Genomic DNA, 17,093 nt, shown 5'->3' on the forward strand with positions numbered 1-17,093 from the left:
TTTAAGACATCCAATGAGAGATATAAAGTAAGTAGTTGGATATACAGATTTGGTACTCAGATTAAAACTAGAGACATAAATCTGAGTTACCTGCATATAGGTAGTGGTTGAAGCTATGAGCGTGGATACATTCATTCACTCTAAATATTAAGCACTTATTATGGCCCAGTTATGAGTTTTAAGTTCAGTTGTAACAAACTAAAATTAGTCTTAAAGCAAGATAGAAGTTTATTTCTCTCACAAGTCAAGAAGTAGTACAAGGCATGTGTGACAATCATGCCACCACAAGGTCCTCAGGCATTCAGAACCCCTGCTCCCCCCAGCTCTCAGCTCCATGATTCCTGGGGCCAGACCCTCCTATTCACAGTCTGCAGTGAAACTCTAGCTCACTTATCCATGCTCCAAGCCTCAGGACAGAGGAAGGGCAGAGGAAACTACCTCCAAGCTAACATGCCCTCTTTAACTTACACATCACTGGCCATAACTTAGTCCTGTGGCCAATCCTTGGCCCCAGTGAGGCTTGAAAAGTACTCTTTATTCAGGCAGCCATGTACTAAGCAAACTCTTGGCCCTTCCGCAGGTAAAAACATTAGAGGAGGATGAACATCCTCTACCAGTGCCTCCCTGCTAGAATTTGGACATGAAATAGAGAATAAGACAGTAAAAGTGTCAGTGCCCTCCAGCCAAAAACCACACAGGAACCACCTCTAGTTAAACAAAGTTGGGTTTATCACCTGCAGAGATCTCACTAAGAGACGGTTAGGAGTGACAGGTTTGTGTTAGGTGATTTGGGGGAAGATTCAAGGAAGTGGGGAATCTAGATTGAGTGCTCCCAGGAAGTGGGAGCAATTCTATGATTTCACATTTTAATAGTCATCCCTCGGTATCTATGGGGAATTGGTTCCAGCACCCCCTCATGTGCCAAAATCCAAGGATGCTCAAGTCCCTTGTATAAGATGGCATAATATCTGCGTATAACCTGCACACATCCTCTCCTATACTTTGTCATCTCTAGGTGACTTATAATACTGAATACAATGTAAATGCCATGTAAATAGTTACAAATACAATGTAAATACTATGTAAGTAGTAGCTGGTATGCAGCAAATTTAGATTTGCTTTTTGGAATTTCCTGGAATTTCTTTTTTCCCCTAATATTTTGATCCTAGGTTGGTTTAATCCGAATATGTGGAACCCACAGATAACGGAGTCTCCTCTGGGGGGAGAAATGAAACATGGCTGAAGCTGTAACTGGCAAAAAAGCAGCCACTACTCATTTTAGCTGAGAGGGACCTGTTTAGAATTTATGGTTTGCATAGTAACCTTGTTTTTGTCTGCACTTACACAAGATTATAGACTCTGTCTTACTTCCTCACAGTCACAGATTGGCCTTGTCTGGCATGGGTGTTCTGAGGTTATGTTCAATGTGAGAGCACTATGGTCTAGATGTGAGGGCCAGCCCAGCTCTTAAAAACACCAAGGCCGGACTTCCCTGGTGGAGCAGCGGTTAAGAATCCGCCTGCCAATGCAGGGGACACAGGTTCGATCCCTGATCTGGGAAGATCCCACATGCCGCAGAGCAACTAAGCCCATGCGCCACAACTACTGAGCCCGTGCGCCTAGAGCCCACATGCTCTGCAACAAGAGAAGCCACTGCAATGAGAAGCCCGCACACCGAAACGACGACCCAACACAGCCAAAAGTAAAAACAAACAAATACATTTACTAAAAAAAAAAAGTCAGTAAGTTCCAATGAATCCAAGAGTCACACACACACAAAAAAGAAGTGACCCAAATATTGATTGTGGTGGTGATTTAACAGGTGTGTACATGTCAAAACTTATCAAAGTGTACACTTTGCAGTTTATTGGCTGTCTACTGTACATGCAGTTTATGGTAACTCAATTACACCTCAGAAAAGCCGTTACCAAAAAAAAAAAAAAGGTGAACTGAAGCTCCACCGCACCGTGATTTCTGTTTGTTAGGCTAGAGTTCCTCCTCGTTTACACCTCTACCCCTCGGGATTTTGTGACACATCTCAACACTTGACCGACAAGGCCTCTTCCTGAGTCGGTGGACTGCGCCTTTCTGCTCCTAACCAGACGTAAGGGGCTGGTACAAGGTAGCATTCAGTTTCTTAAAAAAAAGAAAAAAGATGACTTCACTCTGTCATACTAGTCGGAAATTATTATGTTCAGTCGTTAGTCACGCGGCGTCGCGGAGTCACTGGGTTGGGGTTCCCCAACCGTCATAAACTTGCTGTCGCGACCCGAGTGGGCGGACCCCCGCCGCAAGCGCTCCCGGGAGATGGAGGCGCGGCGCGCTTGTGGGCCGTCCGGGGGCGGGGTCGACAGCGCAGGCGTAGAGAGCCAGCCTGGTTCCGGGCCCCAAGCTGCCGGAACCGGAAATAGCACCCGGCGCCGCCAAGATTGCTGTAACTGCCACCGCGATGCCGAAGGGGCCCAAGCAGCAGCCGCCGGAGCCCGAGTGGATCGGGGACGGAGAGACCACGAGCCCCACAGGTGAGGCTGGTAGGCAGGGAGGGAAGGATATAGGAAAGAGAAGAAGAGAGAGAAGTGTGTGCGTGTCTTAGGAGAGGGTCACGGGGCGCGAGACTGACCGGGCCGTGCGAGGGCTACTGCGCATGCGTTCAGTGGGGTCGGAAAGAGTTTGCCCTGGCAGGAGGGCTTTTGGGGTGCGGGCGAAAGAAAAGGTGCCGGCGTGTCACGCAGGAACTTCAGTTAAGACTGGGAAAGAGACGAGGAAGAGCGTATGGTACCGAGGGAGAGCTGGGGAAAACTGAGAAAGTCCTGTTTTCTTCTCTTTTGGACATCTTCCCCACCACACCGTATTCCACATCCGGCACTTACATACTGATATAAGCTGTGCCTCGACCTCCTCTCCTCTCTCTCGCGCGCGCACACACACACATATTCTCACACTCACACTCTCACTCACCCGTGGAACCCATCATCCCACCTGCTTCTTAAGAGAGGATGACTCCTTGCGCTCTTTCTGTAAGACACCTTTCTGACTCAACTGGAGCAAGAGCATAGATACTGGGTGTTGGAATGGAGGATTAAGGTTTACTTAAAAGCAGCGGATGTTTATTGAGCACCTGTTTTTAATTATGCAGTGTAACTGCTGTGCTTTGGGGAGGGGAGAAAAAAATACGAAGACATCCTACCAGGCTTGAAGGTACTTCAAGAGGGAGATAAAATGGACACAAATAATTATAGTAGGTATACAGTGACTAACTTTACAAGCATTTATTGGATGCCTACTTTGTACCTGGTGCTGTGCAGAAGAACTGGAGGTGTAGGGATGAAAGCTAAGCCTTGCCTATCGAGAAGGGGCAAGTCTAGTAGAGGGGACAGAGCATTAATCAGGCAGAGGCTGACAGAGTGTGATGAATGTCTTGAGAATGCTATGGGACTAGAATAGAGAGGGGCAACATCTATCAGATAGGGTGGGAGTGTCAGCAAAGCCTCCCAGGAATATGTGATAGCCGAGTTCGTTCTTGAAGGATCAGTGTGAGTTAGCAAGGGGAAGAACATCCTAAGTAAGCAGAGGGTGCAGTTAGTGCAGAGGTAGAGATGTAGTTGAGCCTGGCTGGTTTCCAGTATTGTGTGACTAGTGTGATGGGGTTGGAAAGACGTGAGGGAGACAGATAATGAAAGACTTTATACACTGCTCCAAGGAACTTAGTCCTAAAAACATTAAGAAGGAGGACCCATTGAAGTGCATAAGGAATGGTTGGAGGGAGGGAGACCATTTAGGAGGCTCTGGTAATGATCCAGGTGAGAAGTGGTAAGAGAGTAAGCCAGGGCATTGACTAGAACTGGGAACCAGCTAAATCAAGGGAGAAGAATTAAGGCTGACACTCACTTGAATAATGCAGCGGTTAGTAGGCTATTCATTGAAAGCAGTAGTGGGCTGTAGAGTGGGGAGCGGGAAGAGGTAAGGTCAGCTTTTGAATGCTGAGTTGGAGATTTCTGGGGAATTTTAAGAGGAGATGGCAAGGAGAAAGTTTGTTGGGTGGCTGTGGAGAGAGCTCTAGACTAGGAGTAAGGACACAGGTGAGTGTAGTTGTACGGGGCATCCCCTAGAGAGTGTATACAGATTGAAGCGAAAAGACGTAGAAGGTGGGAACCCAAAAGAACCTCAACAATTAAGGGAAGTAAGGTAGAGAAGGAGGCTGAGGAGATGAGACCGAGAAAGGCGAGCAGCCAGAGAAACTAGAGGCAGACCAGCAGCAGCAGGATCCCTGACGCTAAGTAGCAACAGGAAAGGAGAATTAAAAGGATGAGGAGAGCGTGAGCCGTTCAGAGAAGAATCTCTCTTTAGGTCTTTGGACAGAGGCGGAAAAAAAAGATCCTTCAAAAATGGCAATGGTAACTGAATTCCTCAAGCAGGCCTGGTTTATTGACAATGAAGAGCAGGAATACATTAAAGCTGTGAAAGGATGCAAAGGTGGTCCTGGGTCATCAGTGAGCCCCTGTCCTAGCTTTAATCCATGCTCAGATGTCGAGGCCTTGCATAAAGCAATCACAGCTAAAGGTGTGGATGAAGCAACCATCATTGAAATTCTAACTAAGAGAAACAATGCCCAGCGTCAGCAGATCAAAGCAGCCTATCTCCAGGAAAAAGGAAAGCCCCTGGATGAAGCTCTGAAGAAAGCCCTCACAGGTCACCTTGAGGAAGTTGCTTTGGCTCTGTTGAAAACTCCAGCCCGGTTTGATGCTGATGAGCTCCATGCTGCCATGAAGGGCCTTGGAACTGATGAAGACACTCTGAATGAAATTTTGGCATCAAGAGCTAACACAGAAATCAGAGAAATTAACAGAGTCTATAGAGAAGAACTGAAGAGAGATCTGGCTAAAGACATCATCTCAGACACATCTGGAGATTATAAGACGGCTTTGCTTTCTCTTGCTAAGGGTGACCGATGTGAGGAGCTTGCCATAAATGACGACTTGGTTGATACGGACGCCAGGGACTTATATGAAGCAGGAGAAAGAAGAAAAGGGACAGATGTTAATGTGTTCACCACCATTCTTACCACCAGAAGCTATCCCCATCTTCGCAGAGTGTTTCAGAAGTACTCCAAGTACAGCAAGCATGACATGAACAAAGTTCTGGACCTGGAGTTGAAAGGTGACATCGAGAAATGCCTCACAGTTATTGTGAAGTGTGTCACAAGCAAATCAATGTTCTTTGCTGAGAAGCTTCATCAGGCCATGAAGGGTATTGGAACTCGTCACAAGACACTGATCAGGATTATGGTTTCCCGTTCTGAAATCGACATGAATGACATCAAAGCATGCTATCAGAAGTTGTATGGCATCTCTCTCTGCCAAGCCATCCTGGATGAAACCAAGGGAGATTATGAAAAAATCCTGGTGTCTCTCTGTGCAGGAGACTAAACATTCCTTTGATGATCTCAAGCTTTTTGATCAGAAGACTTATTAACCATATCTTTCCATTCCATATCATAGATTTAAATAGGAAAGTTTCTTCAACAGGAATATAGTCTAGTAACTCCTTCCTGAAAAGTATAGCCTATAAATCATTTTTTATTCAACTCTATATAATAGAGATAAGTTTTTTAAAAATATATTTACTCCAAATTATAAAACCCCATAAAGAGGTTGTTCTAGTAACATTGCTTGAGAAAGATGTTTATGTCACAGAAAATAAAATGATTTTACAGGACAAAAAAAAAAAAAAAAAAAAAGGATGAGGAGGTCGGTAGCATGGAATGTTGCCAAGTAATCAAGCAAAATAAGGACTGCAAAGAAACCTTTTCAGGTTGAACAACTAAGGGGACAGTGACAACTTTGAGAAAAGTAGTATTCATTAGAAGATGACAGCTGAATCAGGTTGCAGTATATTCAAAAAGGAACCGGAGATGAGGAGGTGGCGCTAGTGTGGACTGCACTTTTGAGACTCAGTGAAGACAAGGATAGAAACAGTAATTGGGGGAGGAGATTGTAAGGTTACGGACAGTGCTTTACTTGGCTTTGAAATTAGTAGCCACTTCAGTGATGTACTTACTAAGGGGAGGAGCCGTTAGAGGGGGAGACGTGGAGGATATAGCATAGCTTTAGCCACACTTAGCCTTTTCCTGTTCCTTGCTGATAATACTTTCTCACACTTGAACCTGTGCACAGGCTTCTCTCCCTACGGTCAGGAGGTGTGGTTGTGTTAGTCCTTGGAGATACATTAGTGTCTGAGTCACTTCTCAGTGTTGTTAGGGTGCGCTGATCATGTCATTCCTTCTCGTGTACTGCAGTGAATCCTCCTTCTTAATGGCTTTAGGATTAGACTCCTTGGAATAGCTTATAAAACTTTTCATTATTTTCTCCTGCACATCTTTTCAGTTCCATCACGCTAGTCACCCAATATGGGGATCAGATTTTGAAATGTGTTCAGGATGGAGGTCACAGATTAAGCAAAGACAGGCATAAGCATGCCTGGGAGTTAACCAAGGAGCGGGGAGAAGCCAGTGTCCAGAACACGGGTATGGATAGGGAAACAGAGATAGCAGACAAGATAGGATGCGCCCTTTTAGTCTGTGAGGCCCTAAGTTATAGGGATTGTCCTTTATTATCTCCAGTTTTTGACACTGTAGATGCTCAGTATCTGAATAAATGATTACTATGGACTAGGTGGAAATCTGGTCTGAGAATATTCAATGTGGTAGATAGCAGAAAGCCTTTGTTTTGGGGTTTTTTGGGGGAAAAAAACCTAAGTGATTGCAGGAGTGCTTTTGGATAGAATTGGGTAGCAGTGGGTGGATGGGATGGTTGGGAGACGAATGTGATAGTGGATAGGCCTGGGCGTGGAGAGAAATCACGAGGCTGCTGGCTGCCTCCCAGTCTGATGTGGGAGGGAGTTAGACCTAGTCCCCTGCCTTCAGGGAAATGGGGATGGACAGAAAGGAGAAGTCGGAATTTGTTCAGTCAGTAAACTTTCATCGACTTCCCACTTTGCTCCCTGGGAACACGAGTTAAGCAGTCTCTCAGGTCACTCTCTAGGATGAAGGACCGATGCCCAATTAAGTACAACACAGCGTGACTTGTGCTAGAAATGCGAGTGGAGCAGGTGCGGCATAGACCCAGGTGTCTGTTGACTTACCAGATGGCTCTGTTTCCATGGCCTGCAGGTTCCAAAAATGACATATCCCTAACTGAATTCATATTTTTGTCCTACCTTTCTCCCCAGTGGGTGGTAGGGGTGGGGAGAGGGGTCCTTCTCTTCCAGTATATCCTGCGTTAATCAATGGTACCAATAGCCCAGCTAATTTTGCCAGCTAAAAACATTGGAGTCATCTCTGAATACTCTTACTTCTCACCTCTGCCATCACCCTGTGGATTCTCCTTCTCTGCCTCCCACTGCTAGCCTAGACCAGCCACCATTGTCTGTCTTGTGGGACAGTGCCAATGTCTAGGGAGCGGTAGTTGAGCTAGAAAAACAGTAAATAGGGTGGGGACCACTGAGAGCTTGGCAGGAGAGATCAGGGTGCTTTGGAATTTGCAAATCATCATTCACAATGTCTGCTTAACCTTCTAGACAAAGTGGTGAAGAAAGGGAAGAAGGACAGGAAGACCAAAAAGACGGTGAGGAGAGAGGACTGTGGGTGTTTCCGAGCAGAAGGTGGCCCTTTGAAGGCGGTGGGGGCCCAAGGGAGGGGACGAGGTCTTGTCAGGAGAGGGAGCAAGGTGGGATGGAGTGGAAGGTCCCTGGGCTCGTGTGTGGTGGTGAAGGGCTTGGTTGGTTTCTGAGCCATGTTTACCTAGATCTTAACTCCCGTTATAGTTCTTCGAAGAGCTGGCAGTAGAAGACAGACAGGCTGGGGAAGAAAAGAAAGTGCTCAAGGAGAAGGAGCAGCAACAGCAGCAGCAGCAGCAGCAGCAGGTACAGATGTCCGGGCCCCACCGCTACATGGAGGCCTCCATGGGTCCGCCAGCTCCTCTGCAGCCCGCGCTGGGTCACTCAGCGGACGGGGAGCTCTCTCTGGAGCAGAGATACAGCAGCGGCCTGGGCTTCATTCTCTCACTGTTTGGCTTTCAGCAGCAAAAAAAGAAGCGAGACACTCGAAAAAGCCGTCGGAAAAAGGATGTGGATGATGACGGAGAGGAGAAGGAGCTCATAGAGCGTCTTAAGAAGCTCTCAGCGCCGGCCAGTGATGAGGAGGAGGAGGGTAAATGTCCTGAGGGGAAATGGGTACCTGGAACCCTTTAGTCATGAAGAGTCAGGAGCCTCATTCCTTGCTTTTGGAGTTGGATTAGATTAAGGAGCAGGACATTGTAATTCTCCTTTCCTGTCTCACCTTCTCCCCTTGTCATTTCAGTACCTGCCCCAGTACCCCGAGGAGGGAAGAAAACCAAGGTAAGCCATCTGTGTGGTAGACAGAGACCCCAGGGGTACAGCCTTAACCATCCCGCTGACTTCTCTGGCCCTTTCATTCTCCAGGGTGGTAATGTTTTTGCAGCCCTGATTCAGGATCAGAGTGAGGAAGAAGAGGCGGAGGAAGAAAAACATCCTCCTAAGCCAGCCAAGCCAGAGAAAAATCGGATCAATAAGGTGATAGTGGTGGCTCTGCCAGTCACTCCCACCCCGTGTAGCACCTCTGGCCACAGTGTGGTAATTTCCCGGCTTCTTTTCCTGCTTTTCAGCTAGCTCTTCTAGGCCAGTCTTGCTTACACTGTCAAAGTCAGCTTTTTAAAATACTCTTCATCACTCGGAAATTTACAGTGATCCTGTTGCTTTCAAACTCAAAATATAAAACAAAGGCCTTCGGGTCTTTGCCCTTCCACTTGGACCCCTCTGCAGGGTTACTTGGGACTTCTCCATGTATACCTTTCAGATTAGCCTGATCACATCTTGGCATCCAGCTTGACTGTGTGTTGAAACCTTTGTTCTTTATGCCTTCTCTTCCCTCTTCCTAGAACACCTTCACTAAGCCCACATCCATTACCTCTTCTCGAGATTTGTCCTCTTGAGGAAGCCCTCCATTGCTAGGGCCATCTCACCCACGTGGCTCACTTGCCTGACTCACAGTCCCTTAGCTTTGCTGATATTCTCTAGTCGTCTCTTCACTATCTTTATCCAGCCGGAGACTAGGGTTTTTCTGGGTTTCATTTTCTCCCTGGCAGACTCAGTATAGTTAACTGCTACTCCTAGACTCCCTAGAAACTCTTGTTAAGCTACAATATAGCAAATTAATTTGTGTGTGTCTGTGTGTGTCTTCTCCAGGCTGTATCTCAGGAACAACAGCCAGGGCTCAAGGGCAAAAAGGGAAAGGAGGAGAAGTCAAAGGGGAAAGCCAAGGTGAGGGAGTATAGGCAGGAGGAGGGGCTGGGTCTCAGGAATTAGAGCATTTCATCAAACTTGCTGTCTTTTCCCTGGTAGCCTCAAAATAAATTTGCTGCTCTGGACAATGAAGAGGAGGAGGATGAAGAGGAAATAACAGAAGAAGAGGAACCACCCAAGCAAGGGAAGGAGAAGGCCAAGAAGGCAGAGCAGGTTTGTATTTTGGTGTTGGGGGAAGGTGGGCTAAGGGACTAGGACTCTGTGGCCCTTGGGCAGGGGGCAGGATCTGGGGGTGCTCTTACTCTCCAGAGCAGGAGTTGGCAAACTTTTTTTTTTTTTGTCCCTGCTACGCGGCTTGCGGGATCTTAGTTCCCCAACCAGGGATTGAACCCGGGCCCATGGCACTGAAACCGTGGAGTCCTAACCACTGGACCACCAGCCAAGTCCCAGGCAAACTTCTATAAAGGGACACTTAATAAATATTTTTGGCTTTGCAGGCCATATGTAATCTCTGATGCATATTCTTCTTCTTTTCTATTTTTGGAAAAATTCCTTGAAAATGTAAAAACCGTTCTTAGCTCAAGGGCCATCATTGGCAACTCCTGATCCAGAGAGGAAATGATGTGGGCCTTAGCCTCAGCCAGTCTGAGTTCTGGCTCTTGCCACTCACTGTGTGACCTTGAGTACATTTTTCCATCTCCTTGGGTCCCAGTTTTCTCATCTGTGTGATCTAGTGATCTCTGAGCTCCCTCGTACCGTTAGCACTTGCTAGTTCTGATTTTGCTGGATTTCTCAGTGACTGTATGCTAGGGCTTCCAGACCTTTTCCCTGCATGTTAATGTGTAGGCCACTGATACATGAGAAAAAGAACCTCATATAACCCTCAATTACTCTGTATTGGCAGTTACATAGTTACAGTACATAGTTACAGGTACACATACATTGTTACATTTCATACGTAAATACTCATACCATTTCTGGTGGCAAAAATGGATACAGGGCTGCAAGGAGATCAGGGCAGGTATGAGAATGGGAGCAGATCCACCAGTGTATTTCAGGACCCTGGTGGAGAGAGACAGAGCTGACTGTATAACTGGGGGTTCGTGATGTGAAGTCTGAGTTCTAGAAGGGGTCCCTTGTTTTTACCATCCCCTGGTTCTCACAGGGCTCAGAGGAAGAAGGAGAGGAGGAGGAGGAAGAAGGGGAGTCCAAGGCTGATGATCCCTACGCTCACCTTAGCAAGAAGGAAAAGAAGAAACTGAAGAAACAGGTAAAACCTTGGGTTCTTGGTGGTCAAAGGTGGGAGAATCTGTTTTTTTTTTTTTTTTCCTTAACGCTTCAAGTAGGGGACATGTGAATTAGGGGACGAGAAGCAGCGCTTTGGGTGCTATGTCAAGTAGAACAGTTGGAGTAAGGAAATAATTGCGCTCTGTGAGCCTTGTGTCGGTGTCTGGTGACGTGGGGCTGTATTGTGGTGATGGGAAAGTGGCAGGCAATAGCCTCAAATGTGATTTTTCCTTCCTTCTCAGATGGAGTATGAGCGCCAGGTGGCTTCATTAAAAGCAGCCAATGCTGCTGAAAATGACTTCTCCGTGTCGCAAGCAGAGGTGTCTTCCCGCCAGGCCATGTTAGAAAATGCATCTGATATCAAGGTAAGATCTGAGGGGGCCCCTCTACCAGCTCACCCAGGGACATGCCACTTCTCACCTTCCCCTGAGTGGCCACGGCAACCGAGGAAGTGGGTATGAATGGGAAGTCCATTGGGAAGAAAGCTTGGAGCCGTTCTCTACACCTTGAGTTCTGCCAACTTGAGTGAGAAGATAGAAGAACCAGCATAAGGGTCCACCCTTGGAGGGAAGCAAGGCGGGACAGGCTGGCCGCGCTTAGGATTTGGAGACTCCGATTAGAGGCAGTGGTTGGGGAAGGGGCCGGTGTGGTGAGAAGAGGGGGCTTCCCTACAGAGAGAAAGCTGCAGCTGCTGTCTGGAAGGGAGAGTTCTCATGTGCTCGCTCCTTCCCTGACAACTGCAGCTGGAGAAGTTCAGCATCTCCGCCCACGGCAAGGAGCTGTTTGTCAACGCAGACCTGTACATTGTCGCCAGCCGCCGCTATGGGCTGGTGGGACCCAATGGGTGAGGAGAGGAGGGGCTGGAGCTGTGAGAGGGGCGGGGCTGGAAGGAGAAGAGACTTCTCTGAGGCGGCCTGGTCCTAAAAGCTCTCATCCCCCAGCAAGGGCAAGACCACTCTCCTCAAGCACATCGCCAACCGAGCCCTGAGCATCCCTCCCAACATCGACGTGCTGCTCTGTGAGCAGGGTGAGGCCGCTGGTGGGAGAGGGGCTTGGTGGGGAGGTGAAACCGAGGGGCCTGAGGGGGGCCGCCACTGGGGTACAGGAGCCAACCAAGAATAGAAGAAACCGTGGTTGTAGAGTTGGAAGGGTTATGTGGGGAGACTGGGGACTGGGAAATGGCGCTAAAGAAGGGGGAGAAGAGATGAGAGACTGGAGAATATTTTATTTGGAACAAGTACAAAGAGCTGGGCAGGGTCAGGCAAACCAGAAACAGAGCTGCAGGGAAGAGGGAATAGGAGGCTTGGCCCTTGGGACACCCTGACTTCTCCCCTTCCCCCAGAGGTGGTAGCCGATGAGACACCGGCCGTGCAGGCTGTTCTCCGAGCCGACACCAAGCGCTTGAAGCTGTTGGAAGAGGAGCGGCAGCTTCAGGGACAGCTGGAGCAGGGCGATGACGCGGCTGCCGAGAGGCTCGAGAAGGTAGAGGAGATGGCGCAGGGGACACGGGCTAAGACTGGGGGCTCCTGGGACCTCACAGCATGTGTCCTCTTCTCCCTCCTCCCAGGTGTATGAGGAATTGCGGGCTACCGGGGCGGCAGCTGCAGAGGCCAAAGCCCGCCGGATCCTGGCTGGTCTGGGCTTTGACCCTGAGATGCAGAATCGACCCACACAGAAGTTCTCGGGGGGCTGGCGCATGCGCGTCTCCCTGGCCAGGTGGGCCCCCCTCACCATCCTCCCTTCCAGCCTCCGTCCACCAGGGCTCTTTCCCTTCTTCCCGTTCTTCTAAGGCCGTCTTCTCCCTCCCTTACTGTCTGCCTTGTCAGACTCAGGGTCTTTTCTCCCTACCTGGGGGTGTATTCTGTCTCTGTGTCTCCTGCCTGGGAACTGTCTAAGGAGAGATTGGGAAGGAGTGTTCATGGTCTCAGGCTCCACTTACCAGAGGCTTCTCTGGGTTCTCTGAGCAAGGGTCGTCTTCCCCCTGACTGTGCATTCTGCTGCCCTGCCCTCTAGGGCGCTATTCATGGAGCCCACGCTGCTGATGTTGGATGAGCCCACCAACCACCTGGACCTCAACGCTGTCATCTGGCTCAATAAGTGAGTAGCCCTTGATTACAGCCTTTGCATCGTTGGTTCGCATTCTGCCCTCATTTCCTCTAGCTGGTCTCCACTCTGCCCTTGACAGCTCTCACTCCAGCCCCACCTCTTTCACTCCCTGCCCCCCATGCTCTGTCTGCTTCCCCTGACTCCACCCTAACCTGGCCATTGTGACATTTCCACACTTCTCTAAAACCCAGCTACCTCCAAGGCTGGCGGAAGACGCTGCTCATCGTCTCCCATGACCAGGGCTTCCTGGATGACGTCTGTACCGATATCATCCATCTTGATGCCCAGCGGCTCCATTACTACAGGGGCAATTACAGTAAGGAGGATCGTTTGGGGGCAAGGAAAGGGGTGGTTCCTGGAGAAAGGCCTGGGAGGGAGGGCCTGTAGGGTTGTGGTGATAATTCTGAGTCTTTCAGAATTCTAGACAATGACGCCTGCCCCCATCCTCCCCCGTCCTGCTGGGGAGAGGGACAACCATCGATGCCCATTCCCCTCTCTTGCCCCAGTGACCTTCAAGAAGATGTACCAGCAGAAGCAGAAGGAACTGCTGAAGCAGTATGAGAAGCAGGAGAAAAAGCTGAAGGAGTTAAAGGCGGGCGGCAAGTCGACCAAGCAGGCGGTGAGCACCTGGGTCTTCCTGGGAGGGGGTCTTCTCAAGAGAAGGAGCAAGACGCGGGCCCTGCCTGCCTTTCGAGGCCTTCTGTGAAGGGTGTGGATGTCTCCCTTTCCCCTTCTTCCCCAGGAAAAGCAAACAAAGGAAGCCCTGACTCGAAAGCAGCAGAAGTGCCGGAGGAAAAACCAGGATGAGGAGTCACAGGAGGCCCCCGAGCTCCTGAAGCGCCCCAGGGAGTACACCGTGCGCTTCACGTTCCCTGACCCGCCGCCGCTCAGCCCTCCGGTGCTGGGCCTGCACGGTGAGCGGCCGCGGCCGTGCCTTCCCTCCACACCAGGACATTCGGGGCACCCTCGGGGGACTCTGAAGAGAAAATAAAGTGCTTCTTTTCCTGGCCTCTCAGGTGTGACGTTTGGCTATGAGGGGCAGAAACCACTCTTTAAGAATCTGGATTTTGGCATTGACATGGACTCAAGGAGTGAGTTGGCAGGGGAGGCTCAGGAGCCCCGGGGAGAGTTTCTGGGGACCTCGCCTCTTTGACCTCTGTCTTCCTTCTGGCAGTCTGCATCGTGGGCCCTAACGGTGTGGGGAAGAGCACCCTGCTGCTGCTGCTGACAGGCAAGCTGACGCCGGTGAGTCCGGGAGCCAGGAAGGGGGGACGGCGACGAGCGAGCGGAAGCGTGAGCACATGGCTGTGCCCCAGAGGCTGCAGTCGGGGGCCCCTCCGTGCCGTGGAGAGTTAAATACAGAACTTGTCATGGATGGTGTGTTTCCTGGAGAGGTGCTGTAGAGGAGGACAGTTTAGATCAGGTGGGGAGAAGAGCCAGGAGAAGTGGGGCCAGGCTAGGGGCACGCACCTCCCCCTCCGCCCCCTGCCATGTGTTTCGGTTATGCAAGAAATACATGCCCATTGTAGAGTGGTTAGAAATTGCACAAGCCAGGGAATTCCCTGGCGGTCCAGTGGTAAGGACTCGGAGCTTTCACTGCCATGGGCCCGGGTTCAATCTCTGGTCGGTGAACTAAGATCCCTCAAGCTGCGCGGCGCAGCTGAAAAAAAAAAAAAAAGAAATTGCGTAAGCCAGAGAAAAATCTAGAGGTCACCTGTACTAATTTTGATGGATTGCTTTCTCCTTTTTTCCTTTACAAGCGTGCATATAATTTTTTTTTAACAAAAGTGGCCTATCGTGTGAATTGTTCTGTAACCAGCTTTTTCCAGATAATGTACATCAAGCGTTTTTCCATGCCAGTATCCTATGTGTGCATTCATTTCGTATGGATCTGCCATAGTTTATTTGATGTCAGTCGTTTAGATTATTTCTGATTTTTCACTAAAGGGCAAAATTATAGTAAATAGTCTTATTATACCTGTTCATGAATTTAGTTTTCCTTAGGATAAATTCCCTAGAATTGCTTTGGGGACTTTTGCGGCGTTATGTAGTGCTTAGGTGGGTTGTAGCCTTCTGTCCACCCTCCAAGAAAGTGTTGAGAGGGCCCATTGCCTCACACCCACAGAGAGTAGATCTTCAGAAAGGTGTTCTAGATCCTCCCACAAACTGTCTCTTAATCCCCATCTGAGGTGGAACCCTGAAAACATCTTGCTGGAAGGTGGGGTTGGGGATGGGGGTCCTTTACTTGTGGTCAGTCTGCTCCTGGTTCTGAATCTCTGCTTTTTGTCTCCCCCTCCTTGATTCTCTTCTTGCTTCTGATTTCCTGGGCCTGCCTTGGTCACGTTCAGGAGCACGCCCGTGTCCCCTTTCTCACACTGGCTTGTTCCCAGCCCGGTTCTGGTGTTTAGCTCCCCTTCAGAAAAGTTGGGGTGTGGAGCTGCAGCTCCTTTCCCCTTCCCCTTAGCTCCCCCCTTGCTTTTTCCTTGCAGACTCGTGGGGAAATGAGGAAGAACCACCGGCTGGTAAGTGGCTTTGGGGATCAGGGAGTAAGAGGCCGACAGAGGAAGTATGACTTTGACCGACCACCTCCCTCTCCTCTCGGGCAGAAAATTGGCTTCTTCAACCAGCAGTACGCAGAGCAGCTGCACATGGAGGAGACGCCCACCGAGTACTTGCAGCGGGGCTTCAACCTGCCCTACCAGGATGCCCGCAAGTGCCTGGGCCGCTTCGGCCTGGAGAGTCACGCCCACACCATCCAGATCTGCAAACTCTCTGGTACCAGGGGCCAGGGCAGGTGTCCCCGTCCTTAGCCTTCATACCTGCAGACTGTCCCTAGAGGCAGGAGGAAAGAGGAACTGGGACTTGGGGGACCTCACTGCGTGCGCGCGCACACACACACACACACACACACACACACATTCAGGGTTTACCTGGAGAAATGTCAGGTGGTGAAAGGTGCGGTGGATCTCCTTTCCCTTTGCTACAGGTGGGCAGAAAGCCCGAGTTGTGTTTGCAGAGCTGGCCTGTCGGGAGCCCGATGTCCTCATCTTGGTGAGTGAGCTGGACTGCAGGGCTGGGGCAAGGGTGACAGAAGGGAAAGGTAGGAGTCGTAACTCTCAGTCACGGGATGCCTCCTCCCCCATAGGACGAGCCCACCAATAACCTGGACATTGAGTCTATCGACGCGCTTGGGGAGGCCATCAACGAATACAAGGGTGGTGAGTCAGCTCAGGGCGCGGCCTCCTCCTCCCCGCCTTGGGGACCGGGCTGTGGTGTCTTTCAGCTGGGCGCCCTCCTCTCAGGTTCTGATTCCCCTCTTCCTCCTTCCTCCCTGCCCTCCGTTCTCGCCATCTTTCTTCAAAGCTGTGATCGTCGTCAGCCATGATGCCCGACTTATCACAGAAACCAACTGCCAGCTGTGGGTGGTGGAGGAGCAGAGCGTTAGCCAGATCGATGGTGACTTCGAAGACTACAAGCGGGAGGTGTTGGAGGCCCTGGGTGAAGTCGTGGTCAACCGGCCCCGAGAGTGAGCTTTCCTTCCTGGACATCCCCTCGTCTCCTCTCCACTCGGAAGCCTGCTCTGGTCTGCAGCTGGCGCAGCAGCTACTCGGGTACATGAAGGCGGAGCGTGGTCTTGATGTGACCAGGATACCGCTTTGATTGCTTCCTCTTCTCTGAAAGACTTGTCTGATTGCTCTCTTCAGATAACTGAGCTGGCCTTGTCCTTGAAATCCCTCTGTACAAGCAGAGGTGAGCTTTGTTATGGGGTTCCATCCAGCCAAGCTCGTGTGGCCAGTTGTCTGAGACTCTGTCCTCACTCAGAAGCCTGCGTCTGGTCTGCCTCAAAGGTTCAGGCCCAGCTGCTGCCCTGTTCTGTGAGTGGTGCTGCTTTTTTCTGGTGGATTTAATGCTGGCCTAACTGATACAAACAGCTGGTGCAGCTCAGAGCTGGAGGAGAGTTCTGAGGCCTGTGCTGTCACCCAGGATTTGGTGTGTGCAGTCTCTAGTCTGGTTGGGGACTTGGGGGCAGGAAAGGAATGCTGCTGAACTCGAATCACCCTTTACAAGGGGAAGAAATAAAGGAAAGGAGTTGCACCGCCCTGTCACTGTTTGGAGATTTCGTGGGAACTGGAACTGTTCTTACTCTTGATTTGCTTTGTTCGGTTTACTAGCAGCGGTTAGTATCCTCTCTTCCCCACCAGTACACGTGGGTCTAACTTGCAGTCTTACTGCCCTTTAGATGGTGCTCTCTGTTTGAGGAGCCTCCCTCCCTTCCCACAGCCCTTCTGACAAGGACAAGGGAAAGTGAGTCATCCCTTCCAACTAGGACACTCGGGTTTCTCACTATCCAAGCTCCGCCCTGGTATCAGGGACCAGAGAGC

General features: G+C 50.0%; 2 protein-coding genes across 3 annotated transcripts; both read left to right on the forward strand.

Annotated features, from left to right (window-relative positions):
• The first annotated feature begins 2,396 nt into the window (after positions 1 to 2,396).
• On the forward strand, positions 2,397 to 16,806 carry ABCF1 (ATP binding cassette subfamily F member 1). Of its 2 annotated transcripts, none has more exons than XM_061195918.1 (25): positions 2,397 to 2,522; positions 7,576 to 7,622; positions 7,822 to 7,920; positions 8,077 to 8,206; positions 8,357 to 8,394; positions 8,479 to 8,589; positions 9,262 to 9,336; positions 9,418 to 9,531; positions 10,484 to 10,588; positions 10,848 to 10,970; positions 11,349 to 11,449; positions 11,547 to 11,632; positions 11,948 to 12,087; positions 12,173 to 12,321; positions 12,619 to 12,702; positions 12,903 to 13,027; positions 13,218 to 13,330; positions 13,454 to 13,625; positions 13,728 to 13,802; positions 13,886 to 13,956; positions 15,201 to 15,233; positions 15,318 to 15,486; positions 15,698 to 15,762; positions 15,857 to 15,929; positions 16,075 to 16,806. In XM_061195918.1, the coding sequence occupies exons 1-25, from the start codon at positions 2,450 to 2,452 to the stop codon at positions 16,239 to 16,241; spliced, it is 2,538 nt and encodes an 845-aa protein (XP_061051901.1). In that variant the 5' UTR covers positions 2,397 to 2,449; the 3' UTR covers positions 16,242 to 16,806. The 2 variants fall into 2 exon arrangements, with proteins under 2 accessions (XP_061051901.1, XP_061051902.1); XM_061195919.1 differs by having other exon boundaries at positions 8,080 to 8,206.
• Positions 4,320 to 5,681, forward strand: LOC133094375 (annexin A1-like). Its single transcript, XM_061194914.1, has one exon. It carries the CDS (start codon positions 4,386 to 4,388, stop codon positions 5,424 to 5,426), a length of 1,041 nt encoding a protein of 346 aa, XP_061050897.1. The 5' UTR covers positions 4,320 to 4,385; the 3' UTR covers positions 5,427 to 5,681.
• Positions 16,807 to 17,093: the final 287 nt, after the last annotated feature.

Source organism: Eubalaena glacialis, chromosome 7, assembly GCF_028564815.1.
Source record: "Eubalaena glacialis isolate mEubGla1 chromosome 7, mEubGla1.1.hap2.+ XY, whole genome shotgun sequence".
Classification (NCBI taxonomy): Eukaryota; Metazoa; Chordata; class Mammalia; order Artiodactyla; family Balaenidae; genus Eubalaena; species Eubalaena glacialis.

Excerpts from the sequence above, each read along its gene's own strand:
- LOC133094375 (XM_061194914.1), top strand. The coding sequence starts at position 4,386 with ATGGCAATGGTAACTGAATTCCTCAAGCAGGCCTGGTTTATTGACAAT.
- ABCF1 (XM_061195918.1), top strand. The coding sequence starts at position 2,450 with ATGCCGAAGGGGCCCAAGCAGCAGCCGCCGGAGCCCGAGTGGATCGGG. Across the intron at positions 7,623-7,821 it reads ACAGGAAGACCAAAAAGACG|TTCTTCGAAGAGCTGGCAGT; the intron begins GTGAGGAGAGAG and ends CTCCCGTTATAG. Across the intron at positions 15,763-15,856 it reads AGCCCGATGTCCTCATCTTG|GACGAGCCCACCAATAACCT; the intron begins GTGAGTGAGCTG and ends CCTCCCCCATAG.